At 63.4% G+C, this 15,003-nt stretch overlaps 4 protein-coding genes across 4 annotated transcripts; 2 read left to right on the top strand and 2 right to left on the bottom strand.

Moving 5' to 3' along the window:
• Nucleotides 1–1,442: 1,442 nt before the first annotated feature.
• On the top strand, nt 1,443–3,162 carry LOC62_01G000439 (uncharacterized protein; the record flags this gene model as incomplete). Its single annotated transcript, XM_062766872.1, has 2 exons — nt 1,443–1,796; nt 1,852–3,162. The coding sequence occupies 2 exons, from the start codon at nt 1,443–1,445 to the stop codon at nt 3,160–3,162; spliced, it is 1,665 nt and encodes a 554-aa protein (XP_062622856.1).
• Nucleotides 3,163–3,632: 470 nt separating this feature from the next.
• Nucleotides 3,633–5,768, bottom strand: LOC62_01G000438 (uncharacterized protein; the record flags this gene model as incomplete). Its single annotated transcript, XM_062766871.1, has 1 exon — nt 3,633–5,768. The coding sequence occupies one exon, from the start codon at nt 5,766–5,768 to the stop codon at nt 3,633–3,635; it is 2,136 nt and encodes a 711-aa protein (XP_062622855.1).
• Nucleotides 5,769–7,741: 1,973 nt separating this feature from the next.
• mus7 (Protein mms22) lies at nt 7,742–12,563 on the top strand (the record flags this gene model as incomplete). The annotated part of the gene is made up of 4 exons (XM_062766870.1): nt 7,742–11,393; nt 11,429–11,874; nt 11,913–12,246; nt 12,283–12,563. 4 exons carry the CDS (start codon nt 7,742–7,744, stop codon nt 12,561–12,563), a joined length of 4,713 nt encoding a protein of 1,570 aa, XP_062622854.1.
• Nucleotides 12,564–13,034: 471 nt separating this feature from the next.
• On the bottom strand, nt 13,035–14,835 carry Acadsb (Short/branched chain specific acyl-CoA dehydrogenase, mitochondrial). The gene is made up of 4 exons (XM_062766869.1): nt 14,501–14,835; nt 14,299–14,369; nt 14,205–14,234; nt 13,035–14,151 (listed from the first exon to the last, which is right to left on the bottom strand). The coding sequence occupies exons 1-4, from the start codon at nt 14,679–14,681 to the stop codon at nt 13,150–13,152; spliced, it is 1,284 nt and encodes a 427-aa protein (XP_062622853.1). The 5' UTR covers nt 14,682–14,835; the 3' UTR covers nt 13,035–13,149.
• Between the last annotated feature and the right edge of the window lie 168 nt (nt 14,836–15,003).

Here is a 15,003-nt window from a genome sequence, read left to right as displayed (position 1 = left end):
ACGAAAGTGAGGTGAGCGGGAACGGGTCGAACTTGACACACCGCACGATGATGATGGGTATGCTGGAGACGAGCCAGCGACGACAGGCCGTGGTAGTGGTAGTGGCCCCCTTGGCCCACAAGAACCCTGCAGGGTCCTTACCAAGGCAGGATCTGTCCTCTTCTCTGTCTGTGGGCCCGTGCCTGGGGACATGCAACGCGTCTTCTGTGTCTGTCGCCTGTCGCCGCCCGCCGCCGCCGCCTCCGCCACAAACTCTGCGTCGGCTGGTCATCCCGCGGCGAGTTTTAACGCTCGATGAAACGGCGCTGCCAGGGGAACTTTACGTAGAGAGTACATGGGCGGCCTGTGCGCCGCCGCGCCCATGGCCCACACTCACGACACAGACTAGGCCTGGACCCCCCCACCCCCGGGGCGCGCGCGACGCTGCATGTTCAAACCGACTGTCTCGTGTCTTACGACGACCGTTTAACCCACCCAAGCCCAGGCAAAACGATATACCGAAACAGGTCGCAGTCGCAGTCGCAGCCGCAGCAGACGAGCACCACCTCGTCGTCCTTCCTCTAGCACCACTCCTGCAATCCTTGCTTCCCCTGCATTCTCGTCTCGCGACTCCTGCATACGCCGGCACGGCACGGCTCGGCCCCTCCCTCTCTCTCTCTCTGTTCATCCACCTCCAAGCTTCCGGCGGTCCGCTTGCACTTTGTGTCTTCCTCCCTCCCTCCTCTGCCCTTGACGTCGTCGCTCGAAGCGCGTGTTCCGGCTCTGATCCTCGTTCCCGTCCGACACACACTAGACGAGTTATCATTCCCCCTTCCCTTCACTCTCACTCTCGATCCCCCCTCCTCCCCCCACTGCGCCTCGACTGGGCCACTTTTTCATTCAACCCAACTCGCATCCTTCGACTTTGAATCTCTCGTCCTTAGCGTACCCGTCTCTCTCGACACACACACACTTCATTCAAACCCGCTCGCCCACCCGCGCGACAAACCAGGCGACATACCTTGCTTGGTATCGCGCGTGCCCACCTTTTGTGTTTCGCGTCGCCTCTTGCTCGTGTCCGTCCTTTTTTACGAGGCAGCGATTTACAACAAGTTTCCCCTTCAAGTATAATCCAGCCAGCTCATCTCTGTAACGGCATCCCCCAAGACGCGTATCGTCCGTTTGTGTGGCTCTCTCTGCACGCACCACGACACGACTGCTCTATTCACCCGAGACCAACCCCATTATCCACGCTCGACCTCCCGTTCCGACGACCGCTTTATCACCTGTCCACGCTTGCGTCTTGCATTGAAGCGATCGATTGATCCCACGACCACGGCGCGCCCAACATTCAACGTCGCCGACTCCTGTGCAGTAGCAGCATCGCCTCTTCTCTTCGTGTGTCACATTCTCCTCATCGTTTCTGGCGCCCGACGGATCCACCACCATCACATTCGTTCACCATGAGCGCCCTTCACAACACTGCGCCGCGCTTCCGAGCAGCAGGCGGCCCTTCGTCACAATTGTCAACAGCTGTGCCCCCACCGTTTGCCCAAACGCTCGACCTTCCGCCGCGCCTCGCGCCTTCATTGGCGACGCCTCTCGCTACCCCCTTAGCGACTCCCCTGGCGGCGCCCCCACCGCCTCCACTGCATTTGTCCTCGACTCAGCCAGCACCGCGTAGCACCCACCGCTACGCGGGGGCCGACCACACGCTGGGCCCTACGTTCAGCGAGGAGGAAGACGGCGACGACTCGGACTACATTGCCGCTAAGATGGCTGCCCTCGGGTTTGAGCCATCACGGTCAGGCTACTACGTGAGTGGACCGCTTTTTTTTTCCTGTCGCGCGAAGTTTCTGACGACGCTCGCAGCAGTCGCTACCCGTGGCCGAGCTGCAGCGCAAGGTGCAGACACATCAGCAGGCACATCAGCAGGCTCAGCAAGCCCGACAGATTCTGCAGGCTCAGCAGCTGCATCAGCTGCAGGTGCAGCGGGCGCAGCAGAGCGCGTCTGCCCTTCAAAGCCTTCTCCAGTCCAACGACCCCCAGGCGCTGCGTGAAGCTCTTGCCCTCATCGAGCTGCAGCGTGCCCAGCAGGCTGCGACAACCCCGCCCATGCACCTCGAGCGAGCTTACGCCGCACAGCTAGAGCTCGCAGCGCTTCAACAGCAGCAGCGGGCTGCTGCCGTTCAGCAGAGCCCAGCATACCAGCGGGCTTTGCAGCAGCAGGTCCTCGCCCTCCAAGCGCAGTACACGGCGCAGCAGGGGCAGAGGCAGGCCCTCGCCGCCCAGCTGGAGGCCGGCGCTCTGCGCCGCGAGCGAGAGCGCGACCGTGAGCTGCGCGAGCGGGAGCGCACGCGCCCGATGAGCCCAGATGACGCCCGTGTGCGCGCCGCATTCGAAAATGGCCCTTCAAGTGGCTACTTCCCACCCATCTCTCCCCCCGTCGACTCGGCCGCCGCTGCGGGGTGGACGACGACGTTGTCGCCTACTGCAAAAGTGGCGGCGGCACCCCAAAACAGCTCCGAGTGGCCCTTTGGCTGGAACCTGCCCTCCGCGCCTGGTCGCCAGTCCTCGAGCGGCTCGTCGAGCAGCACGAGACCAGCCTCCCCACCCGCCATCACGACGTCACCGCCAACTTCGGCACCGCCTGCTGCGCTTGGGCGTTTCGCGCGTGCGCGTCAAGACCAGGCCGCGGCTCAGGCTGCCGTGCCTGGCGTTTCGCCTCTGGCCGCTTTACTGTCGCGTCGGAAGGCGACCGACGACGACGCGTTGTCCATTGGCCCCGACACGGCTGCGACCTCGCCGCTCTCCGAGCACGGTCACCAAGGCCCCGTGAACGGCAGCACGCTGGGCCGTACGCCCAAGCCGCGCCAGTGGTCCACGGTGTCTGAGCGCGTCGTGGCGTCCGACTCGCTGTTCGTCAAGGAGCCCATGTCGTACCTCGGCTTTGAGCGTAGCGCGGCGACGCGCTCGGCGTCCTTCTCGTCCTACTCGCGCGAGGAGGCCAAGAACATGGCCCAGCAGGGCGCTGTCCCGGCGTCCTATGTCATCCGCCAGCCGTACGGCCCTCCCGGGTCCATTGACGAGATTGGCGACAAGAACTTTGCAACCCGCATCCGCCGCAAGGCAGGGCTCAACCTCGGCATGCTCAACCGCCGTACTGAGAGCGCCGAGGTCTGACTCGCTGCTCCTTGAGGACATTGACGGTCTCGACAGGTTCGAGGCCGAGCATCATCCATCAGAACACTCATCGTGTGCCCATCAGCACCCGCACTCTATACCTTAGCACCACCACCACCCCCTATTGTCGCCCATGTGCGTCTGTCTCTCTCCCTGTACAACACCCATGTTTATACCACCGTGCTGCGGCACTCGAGATTCCTCCACGTGTTGAACGTTAAAATCAGGTCGACAGGTATGTCGTTGTACACTATAGTACCCTTGGTATGTAATGATGCCGAGTGCGAGGGGGTGAGAGTGGGTTGAGTGGAGTGAGCTGAAGGCGAAGGCTCAAGGGGTGCCACGTGCTGTCCTGTTGCTCGCAGCCCACCAAGCAGTCTAATGGGATTGCATGCTACATGATCTCTATCTGCTATGTTACCGGCTTACCGGCCCAGCCCGCTCACCGCGCCGCGCCGCGCCGCGCCCGCCTAGCTCGTCAACGGCTGGCTCGTCCTCGCGCGGCGATACTCTGCGACCTCCTCCTCGGTCGGCACGGCGTCTTCACCAAGCCACTCAACCAGCCACGCGCGCATAATCTCTTCGTCGCGCGCGAGGGCCGTCTCGCCCGACGCCCAGCGGACGCGGCGGCGCGGGCCCTCGTGCTCGCCGATATGCATGAGCGCCACGGCCATTGTCTGGCGCCATGGCGGGGTGGCGAGCGCGCGCATCCACGCGAGGGCCGCGGGGATCTCGGGTACGCGGTCAAACCCGCCCAGCAGGCCGACGTACGAGTTCCAGCTGGCCTGCGTCGGGATGATGTGCGGATACTTTGCGTCGCCCGACGGCGGGGGGTGCGGGTGCTCGCCGTCGTCTGCTGCGAGCGCGGACGGCGGCGAGATGAAGCCTGAGAAGGTGGCGAACGCGCCCGTCGGGTGGTCGAGCGGCGAGCGGACGGACAACAGCGAAGGCCAGTTGCCCAGCACGACGTCGCGGAACACCGCACGCGCCTTCTCGTGGGGGCGCACAGAGCCGTGCTCGTCACGCCAGGTATACCGCGGGCCGTCGATGAGGACCGTCGACGGGCCAGTGCGCCACTCGGCGTCGCGGCGCGTCGTGGGCTCGGCCGCGACCTCGTCGTCGGAATGCTGTGTGCCCAGCGCGTCGCGCAGCAGCCGCAGCCGCTGGCGGAACAGGTCGAGCTCGCCGTCATGCGAGTTGTGCCGCGCCGTGTTGAGCAGCAGCGTCAGGCTGATGTCATCGTGCTTGACGCCCCAACGCAGCGGGGCGGCATGCCATAGCCGGAAGGCCGTCCCTGGGCGGCCGGCGCGCTCGCATAGTCGCAGGAGCGTGTTGAGTACCTGCGTGTCGAGGGGCACGGCGTCGGTGGTGTCGCTCATCGCGTCGCGCGCGGCGAGTGTCCCTACGGCGGCGTAGAAGTCGACGAGCTTGATGGACCGCGCGAGCGGGTCATCGGCTCCCTCTTCTTCAGACGCGTACATGGCGTCCGCGCCGACCGAGAGCGCCGCCGCATCGATGAGCTGCCGCCGCATCTTGCGTCCAGCGAGTCTGTGGCGGTGCACGAGATCCCCCCATATCTCCAGCGCCGTGTCGACGTCGCCGCGCTCCGTGAGCGCGTAAATCGTCGGCGTGAGCGAGAACGCCGAGATAGCCCATTCGGGCACCGTGTTGGCGAGGTTGACAATCTCCTGCGACGTCACGGCCGGGTCGGCGCATGCCCGGGAGAGGAGGAAGCACCACGCCCGTTCGACGGTTGACGGGCCGCCGTCTTCGCTGTCGGCAACCGCTTTCTCTGTACGGTCGGCCTGTAGCAGCGGGACTAGCGTCTCGATAATCTCGGTGACGTTGGTCTTGACCCGCGCCGTGATGAGCAGATGGGCCAGCTCGTGCCCCTCCTCCCCCTGCTCCAGCCTGGACACATACTCGACCGCCGCGTCGTGGTCCTCGCCGTACACGGCGATAATCGTAGCCTGGCGCCAATACGCAGGCTTCATGCGCACTCCAGTGCTCTCGCAGTGCGCAATCAGCGCAGGGACTGACTCTGGCACGAGCATCCGCGGGGAGAACAGAGCGTCGAGGGTCGCCGACCGCTGCCCAATCGATGGCCGCTGCTCCGCCGAGCTGCTGGATGGCACCGAGTCGAGCGACGCGATCAGGTGCTTGACCACGACACCGACGAGGTGCTGCACATGCGGCGGCAGGTCCCTCGCGTCGCGGTAGTAGGCGTCCTTGGTCGAGTACGCCGTGAGCGCGCGCAGCAGGGCATCGTGGTACGTTATTGTGTTTTCCACTGCCTTGGCCGCTGTCTCGTTGGTCAAGTCGGCGGCCAACGCCTCATCGATACGGCGCAAGGCGAGCTCGACGGCCGGTCGGACGAACACCAGCGTTTGGTTGAGTCCCGCAGCGCCGATGTACGCCACTATGAGGCGCATGTGCGTTGCAATGCTCTCCCCGTCGAGCTCGCCGATGAGCCGGAGGACAGTGGCCTGCGAGCGCGCCGACGGCCACAGCGAGAGCACATAGAACAGCATGTCGACGCTCAAGGCCGTGCCGGGCGGCACCAGCGCAAGCGCATTCCCGGCGCCCATGTACTGGTCTGCGTCCATCGCTCGGCGTAGCGCCGCAGTTGGATCGTCCGTCGCCTTTGTTGAGCGTACATTGCGTGGAGAGGCCGTAGTAGCCGGCGCAGCCCATGCTGCAGGCTCCTCGGCGAGCGTGTGTGTCGTGTGTGCGGCCGCGACCGATGTCGACAGCCGTCGAGGCGATGGTGGTGGTGGTAGTGGTGGTCGTATTGGCGGTCGGCGCAGCACGGCCCTGTACGCCAGAGGGCTCTCGCCCATTGCGCACCTAGCGCGCCGTAGTGTCCGCATGCGTTACTCCGCTGCGGTGTCGCCGAGTCAATGTGAGATGAAGATGTTGAAGCAAGTCGACTGCATCATCTCGGGTTCATCTTTTGCTTTGACTTCGGCTTGGTTGGACGGCTTCAGGGTTAATGCCACGTGGACCACGCGACCGTAGGTCAGAAATCAGTGCTTGAGCAGCACAATCAACCGCGACGCGTCGAACAACAAGCCAAGATCCTCATCTCACTCACAAGCCAATGGCAAACACACAGCATGCCGCCCAAGCGCCCGCGCAGTAGGGCAGTCGCGGAGTCGCCCTCGGTGTCGGCCTCGCCGCCGCCGCCGCCGCCGCTGACCCAACGGCGGCGCGCGGCAGCAACGGCAGTAGCTGGGCCCTCGTCCCCACGTCGCACGCGCTTCCGGCGCGCCGTGCGCGGGCCTGACGTCGCCGCCGCCGAGGGAGGGGAGGCAGACCTCGTCCCGCCCAGTAGTGACGACGAATACGATGCGTGGCGGGCCGTGAGGGCCGTCGAGCGGGCCTATGGTGCTGGAGGCAGCAGCGTGCTGCTCGAGAGCGTGAGTCTGCTGCCTGGCAGTGGTGGACTAGCTGACCCACCCCGCAGCAAGCCGAGTCGTCGGCTCAGGCCCAGGCGACTGCTGCAATGACTCCCGCACCACGCACCTTTGTGCCCCTGTTCGACGACGCAGGGAGCGACGACGGCATCTCAGACTCTGAGCCGACGTCCTCGCCGTCAAGGAAGGGAAAGGAGCGCGCCGCGGCCGGAAGGCCGTCACCGTCGCCCCCGCCAGGCTCATCGCCGCTCCGCTTGCCTCCTTTCAGACCGACAGCAAGACCGAGCCTCGCCCTCTCGTCGGGTGTGCGGTCGTTGGCGCCGCTTCCAACAGCTCGGAGAAGACAGCAATCGCCCATCGCATCGGCATCGCCATTACCTGCCCTTCCCTCATCACCACGATCACCACAAGAACATCCATTACCCCCACAATCACCGCATTCACCACTACTTCCACGAGCATCGCCCCAATCATCGCCACAAGCACCACATCACGCACACACCCCACCACCACCTCAACGCCCCCTTACTCCAGGGTTATCACGCCCACGAGCATCATCACCCCGGCAAGAAGAGAGCCAGCTGCCCGTATCGCAAGGCCTCGAGGTTGCGTTTGGCTTCGAGCCACTGTCGCCGGTTCGCTCCAGTCCGATTGGAGTTGGCCAGGCTGACGTACCGATGAACGTTGACCCGCTCGGCGGAGGAGACGACAGAATGGACCTGGACTTTGGCATGGACATGGACGTGGGCATGGATCTGGACGGGCCAGACGATGGCCCTCATGACGACCCCATCAGCCCCAGTGTCCACCCTCCCTCCCCCTCCCCCCAACGGGCCTCCCGCCCTGTTATGCTGCTTGGAGGGACGCCGACGCCACCCCGCGCCCGGGAACCGTCCTCACCAATGGACTTACGGCAGGGCTCACACGCCGAACCCCGTCTTCACCGTCTAGGATCGCCGATTCTGCCGACTCCGGCCTCGTCTTCGCTTCTCAACCCGCTTGGTGAGGACCTGCCACCTTCGTCGCGGCCGCCATCACAACAAGTGCCGCCCTCTGCAGCCCGCGAACCCCCACTCGACCCCGCACTTCTCCAGTTCAGGTCAGCGCGCACCTTCCGGACTCGTACTGCCCTGCAACTGCAGCCTTACACTCGCGAACGAGCAATGTACGAGAGCGTTATTCGTCGTGGCGGGACAACAAAGAACAAGCAGCGGGTTCCTCAGACCGACCTCGCCGCCATCGCCGTCCCGCGCGAAGAGGAAGATGGCGACTCTAGCAGTGGCAGCGAGGCCGAAGACGCCACACCGGCCGACGCCATCGTCATCGGCAATACACAGAACGAGCAGCGCGTTCGGCGACCCCGGACACCAAAAGAGCTCGTCGACGCCGATTTCGACGAGTACTTTCTCCGCTTTGGCCAAGTCGCCGACGAGGAGGATGAGAAGGACGCGCGCAAGCTACAGGTCATCGCCCGTGAGCGTCTGCGTGCCGAGCGCCACGCGAAGAAGATGGAACGTGACGCTGAGCGCGCTCGGCGACAATTTGAGGCTCACATTGCGGGCAAAAACGCGGAAAAGGAGAAAGAAGAGCGAGAGAAGAGGCGGGCGGAGGAGCGCGCAGGGAAAGAGGAACGAGAGCGTCGGCGAGCCGAGGAGCGCGCAAAGGCGCCGCCGAAGGATAAGGCGGCAGCCACTCGCACTCCTCGACCTGCGGTGAACCGCCAGTCAAAGACTCCTCGCACAACAACCTACAGCCGTCGGCGTCCGCAACCCCCAAAGGCAACTGTGCTATCCGACTCGGAGCTGTCAGATCCACCACCGGGCAGTGATGAGGAGCCCCCTCGGCCGCCACCACTGGTCGAGCGCCCTGCAAATCGTCCGTCATCAACCTCATCACCGCCTATGCGGTCTCCCTCACCAGGGCCTGCACTAGACGACTACTATGAGGCGCCTGCCTTCGACGACTACGACGAGCCTGGGTTCAATGACTTTGCACCCGACATCTTCGAGGACTCGGTCGAGCCGCTGTCCCCTCGCACCGCTCCTCAGCCCAAGGCCCGCAGCCGGTTGTCGTCAAGCTCGAGCCAGTCGGACGACTCTAGGCCCGAGCAATCGGTCCAAGATAAGCGGCAAAGGATCGCCCGTCGCATGCTGCCCGCGGCCATGCTCAAGCGCCTGGAACGCGAAGCGGCTGACCGTGCCGCCCGCAAGTCTGCAGAGCAGCGACGGGCTGCTAGGATCTCCACCGAGTCACCAGTTCGGCCAGGTCACGCCATTGTGCGTCGCGGCATTCGGGGCGGCGGTCTGGAGGGCATGGACGACATCTTTGCCGACGACGACTCCGATGATTCAGTTCGGGAGGGTCACGAGGTTGAGGCTGAAGAAGGAGACACCTCTGCCTCGGACGGCCCTATCATTGTCTTGGATTCCAGTGACAGTGAGCGCTCCGAGGCCATGGAAGACAATCGGCGCCAAGACGGACTTGCGAGGCTTCGGCAGGGCGACTTTGAGGGACTCGTTCGTGGCAGACTTGCGGCAACCGGAGGTCGAGAGCGTCCACACGGCCAGTCAGCGGCAAGGCAAAAGCCTCGCAAGCACATCCGTCGCCCGGCCATCGGCTTCCGGCGTCGCGAGAGTCGTCAAGACGGGTCGCCTGAGCCACGCCACATGGTACAGGCTCGCCTCGACTTCCCGGCCGTGGACAAGGAGCAGGCCCGTGAATCGGCTCGGCGGTCAGCAGCGAAAGGAAAGAACAAGTCGACAAGGGGCCCGCGCCAGCGCCAGCTGGGTGTTACGTCCAACCGCCCAGAACTGCGTCCCGCCATTCACCTCGACGACCGCGTCATCTTCGCCACGGAGGAGTTTGCGTTCGAAAGTGAAACAGCCTCTGCGGCGCCACCTCCGCGCAAGCGACAGCTGGCGACCGTTACGATGCGCAAGGATCGTGCTGTCAACAGCCCGCGCTCAGCTGCTTCGCCTTCAAACCGCTCTGTACCTTCGCCGAGCACTCGACGCCCCACTGCTGCCCGCGTCGACGACGGAGTGGGCAAGGCGAAGTCCTGGGCCAACTTTGACCGCTTCCCTGTCGACTTTGACATTACTCCGCTCCCATCAGGTGTGCACCTTGCGTACGCGAGCATCCCAGGGTCAGGCCAGCTCGTCGAGTTTCTCAGTGCCCTCGAGCGTGGCGCAGCGGCGGACGACGAAGGGCCGAAGCCCCGCCGCTCGTATGGAGTTGACCTGTCCTCGACAATGGCATCGGAAGAGCTCCTCGCTGTCCTGCCCGTCCTTGTTGACGGTATGCACACCGCCATTGTCGAGTTTGCAGACGGTATCTCTGTTCGCAAGCCCGACCTCGCGCCGTTCGATTTCGTCCGTTTCGCCTTGTTGCATTGCGACGAGACGTCTCGCGCGAAGGCCCACTCCCACTTCCAGATCCTGGGTGACCGCCTCGATAACATCAACCTTTCGGGGGACAAGGCGTCCCGCCCAGCTCTGGAGCAGGTCGCTCTGGCACGCTACCGCTTGCTGGAGCTCGCACTGCTCGTGGACGACGCGTCCGTGGCGCTCGTGGCGACCAACCTCATTCGGCTCTTGCTCATCTACGGTTTTGACCGCACCATGCGGCCTATCCGCCGACTATTGCGCGGCGACGCCGACTCGCCCGAGATCACCGACTGGTCAGTGGCGCTGTGGGCATCGGCCGTGCATGTCCTCGCAGCGCATGATCGCAAGAGTGGCGCTGAAGGCACATTTGGGGATGCGCTATCGGACGCCCTCGAGCACCGTTTCCGCAACGAAGCTGGCCCCCTCGCAGCCGAACGCATCTGGTTTATGGTCTTTGGTCTCTGCGCACTCTCCCAGTTTGGTGCAAACGGCATCATTGGGGCCCAATACATCGCCTATACTCGATGGTCGCTGGTCAAGCGCGCCATAGGCCTTATCAAGATCACGCACAGCCAGGAAGCCGAGGAGGCAGCGCACCGTAACCAGCTGCAAGGGCGGGACAGGTACATCAAGACGATGGTGGCGCGCTGCCTCCGTCTGTCGTCGACGTGGCGGTGGTCGTTTGACCGCTCGAGCTTTTCTGTGGCCACACGCGACCTCGGCGCCGTGTTCAAGGAACGGGGCCAGCGCAACTTGCCTACTGAGCCACCAGCCGATTTTCCCGACTTCATCTCGCGTTTCGACATTGGCCTCACGGCCGAGGACGAGAATACGCGGCACGCGTCCGCATTCGAGCTCTACCTCCGCCTCGCTTGTGTCGCTGCGTCTGACATTATCGGGTCAGCCGAGGCGCTCGCCGAGGCCCAGCAGGCCGAACGAGACGTTCAGCGTCTCATCATGTCCATCTTCCCGCTCAGTGCTGTGCCGTTCACCCGCGCGTCTCCCCCAACGCTGCGCCAGCTCGGCGCTCTAACAAACCGGTACTCGACCATGGTTGTCGCGTGCTACTTCTCGCCATCGTTGCTACCCTGGCTGCTCGCAAACTCGCTCAAGTGGCTGTCGTTTGACGCAGCCGACTTTGACTCTCGCCAGGTGTGCATCCGTGGCCTGATGTACCTCGCCGTTGCGTGTCGGCACCATAACCACTCGCTTGACACGGTCGTCGCGCGGTTTGCGGACATCCTCGGTACACTCCAGGCTGAACTTGAGGCCGTGGGACGGCCGACCAACCCAGCGTTCTTCCCCACTCGGGTCGAGATTGAGAGGACGATGGTTCTTGTCGTCACCTGCTTCCGGCAGATCATTGAGCATCCCGGGTATCTGGCGAGACCAGAGCCAGTGTACCCTGACCCAGCGCTCCTGCACGAATGTGAGTTCTCCTGCGCTGGCAAACCTGACCCGCAGCTTGGACTGCTCGAATCTTCAATCTCGACCTCGCCCAGGACGTAAAATCGGGCATGGAGATCGTCTTGACGATCCAGGCGTTCCTTGATGCCCGCAGCGCTGCACTGCCGGGCCGTGCGCGCCGTGCACTAGAGGCAAAAGCCGTCGAGAGCCTGGACGACTACCCATCACTCGGGTTCGACTTTGACGCGGTCGATCTCGCAGCTTTGGGTGGAGATGAGCAGGCGGCCGTGGTCGACCCCATCGACAAGAAGGACGGCGAATTTGCCCAGATCATTCTCAATGTCATCTGTCCCAGGATCTACCGCCTGCTCTCCGACATGCTCCCTGTTGTCATGGACGAGATATCCATCGAGGCGCAGGGCGAGAGGCAGGTCTTCATCAACAAGTTGACGAAATGCTGGTCAGACCTGGCGGGTATTGTTGTCATTGAGCACCAGTTGGCAGTGAGTTGCAGTGTCACCGAAGTCATCTCACACCGCAGGACTGGTCGTCGTACGTCGGCGCGTTTGGCCAGCAGTCGTGGTCGCGGCTGGGCAACGAACAAGGCCGCCTGCAGGTCGGCCTACACTTTATGCTGAACGTCGCGCGTCTCGACCCAGGCGCGTTTCGCACCCTCGAGGAAGAGTTCATTTCGCTGCTCTTCCAGACCATGGCAACGGACCGCCTGACAGTCGAGCACAAGTACGCGTCGGCAATGTTTTCCCTGCCCGGCGCCATGGACAACGACTTGTTCGAGGGCGTGGCCACTGCCGTGCCCGAACTGCACGACTTTACGCGTGCCACATTCATGGAGAAACGCATCGAGGTGCTCAAGGGTGAGTTGAAGTGTGTGGCTGGCTCTAACTCCCCAGCCATCTTCGCCAACCTCCCCCATCTCTTGCGGAACAGGCACACTCCGCAAGCGACCAAGACTCTCATTTACCGCTGTGTCAACCTCCTCGTGTCCTCGCTTGTGGCATACGAGGCCGGAATCGACGCCCGTCGCGTCCTCCACCGCCAATCCTACCGCGTCTTCGCGAGCGAGGTCGTTGCCGAGCTGCGCGGGCTCGCAGGCGAGTTTATCACGCCGTCGACAGTGCCTGGGTTGAAGCAGGTCGTCTGGGGCCGTGGGGCAGGCGTGCCAGTGGTGTAGCGGAGGAGGGGCACCACACTCGGATCGTTGTGCGTGTCTGCACACGCTGTACATATGCATATACTGTTGTATTCTTCGGCTTTTTCGTCCGCGGCCGTGCAATTCGCCCCGCCTTGGCGCGCCCCCCAACTGATTGCCAGGTCTGTGCGCATGCCTCTCTGTTTCACAATACATCGCCTAAATCGTGATAAGCGCGACGACGCGTCGGCGCGAATCGGACTGGGGCGATACCCGCAACGATCAACGGGTCAGTGTGGGCGAGACACGGCGACACACCTGCACAAGCCGCACCGTGCTACGATGTGGCTCATGCACTGAAAGACGACAAACTGGCCATCGCACCGCAAGCTCTAGCTCTCCCCACGCTCTCCCCACAGCCCCAGACCCCGTAGAAGCTCGAGCTCCCCGTACGCTACGACCTCGACCCCAGACCCCACTGCCACAGCCCCACACAGCCCCAACCACACCACGTATTGCTATTGATGCATTACCTATACACAACTGTGCGCCTGAGGGCGTCTAGACGTAACTCTGTGTCCTCTTATGCTGACCTAAACTGCTACCACCGTCCTCTTCAACTCGCCGCTTATGCGTACTGCTTCTTGAGGTGCTTGGCAATGGTCTCGAGCTGGATGTTGTTGGTGCCCTCGTAGATGGCGCCAATCTTCGAGTCACGCCAGTACTTCTCGATACCAGTGTCGCGGGTGAAGCCGATACCGCCGCACCACTCGATGGCCTGGCCAGCGGCCTTCATGGCGACGGTCGAGGCGTAGTACTTGGCCATGGCGGCCTCCTTGGTGAAGTTGCGGCCCTCCTCCTTGAGGCGGGCGGCGTTGTAGGTGATGAGCTTGGCAGCCTCAATCTCGGTAGCGACCTCGGCGAACTGGAAGCCCATGCCCTGGAAGTCGCCGACGGCCTTGCCGAACTGTTTGCGCTGGTAGGCGTAGGTGATGGCCTTGTCGAAGGCACCCTGGGCGAGACCGATCATCTGGGCGGCGATACCGATACGGCCCTCGTTGAGGATCTCGATGGCGTACTTGTAGCCCTTGCCGATCTCACCGACAACGTTCTCCTTGGGGATCTTGATGTTGTCAAAGTTGAGGACGCAGGTCGACGAAGCGCGGATACCGAGCTTCTGCTCCTTCTTGGCAATCTCGACACCCATGTCCTTGGAGATGACAAAGGCAGAGATGCCCTTGTAGCCCTTGGAGGGGTCAACGTTGGCAAAGACGAGGAAGGTCTCGGCCTCGCCCGAGTTGGAGATCCACATCTTGGTGCCGTTGAGGAGGTAGAAGTCGCCCGAGGGGTCGAGCTTGGCAGTGGTCTGGAGCGAGAAGGCGTCGGAACCGGCTCCGGGCTCGGTCAGACAGAACGAGCCGACCTTGTTGGTAGCAAGGCCAGGGAGCCACTTCTCCTTGACGGCGTCCGAGGCGTGGTGACGGAAGACGGTGTTGACGAGCGTGTTGTGGACGTCGACAAGCACGGCGACCGAGGGGTCGACACGGGCAATCTCCTCGACGGCAATGATGGCCGAGGTGAACGACATGCCAGCACCGTCGTACTGCTCGGGGGTCTCGATACCCATGAGCTGCGCGGGGTGGTTAGTTGCAGCCTTCGCACGCACTGCCACGAGCTACTCACACCGTTGTCAAAGAGGCCCTGAATGACGTCCTGCGGTCGCTGTCAGCCGGGGTCCGGGCGTGTGTGTGCTATTGTGTTTTTTTCCACCACATACCTTGTCCATGACCTCGGACTCGTCCATCTCGCGAACCTTGGGCTCGATGACCTCGGTCGCGTACTTGCGGACTGGGGAAGGTGTGAGCGCGGTGCGCGTGAGAGCGACGCAGGGCACGCTGGGCGACGCCACGCGCGTGCCAGTGCCATGGCATCGCGCGACTGCGGCCCAGAGCCAATGCCATCATCCCATCCCTACTCACCAGTCTCGCGGAGGAGGTTCTCCTCGTCGGTAAAGTTGTAGAGCGATCCAGGCTTCTCAACAGTGGTGAAGTCCCAGTCCTTGCGGGCGGCCGAGACGGAGAAGGCGCGGGCCTGGGTACGCGCGGCGGCGACGCGCGACACGTTGGTCGAGGCGCGGAGGGAGCGGGCGAGGGCGGACATTGTTGATGACTTTTTTGGGCGGCAGAAGAGTGGTGGAGAGTACGAGCTAGAGGGGAAAGTGTAAAGTGTGACGTTGGGGCAGGGGGGTTTTATTGCGACTGGGTGGGGTGGACACGACGACTGTGGGCTAGTAGTGTCTGGCTGGCTGGGCTCTAAGCTCGGCTACCGGCGCCGCGACTGGACCACGACACTTTTTAGGCGATCTAGCAGTGACCACTGGGTGGGTGTGAGTGCGGGGCAAGGCATCCGCGAGGCCGACAGCCAGCAGCCAGCCAGCCAGGCGGCCAGGCAGGTGGACATCGCACCGGCACAAAGCTTACCC

This window comes from Vanrija pseudolonga, chromosome 1 (assembly GCF_020906515.1).
Source record: "Vanrija pseudolonga chromosome 1, complete sequence".
Classification (NCBI taxonomy): domain Eukaryota; kingdom Fungi; phylum Basidiomycota; class Tremellomycetes; order Trichosporonales; family Trichosporonaceae; genus Vanrija; species Vanrija pseudolonga.
Note: the sequence above shows the minus strand (reverse complement) of the source record. Positions and strands in the feature narration are given on the sequence as shown.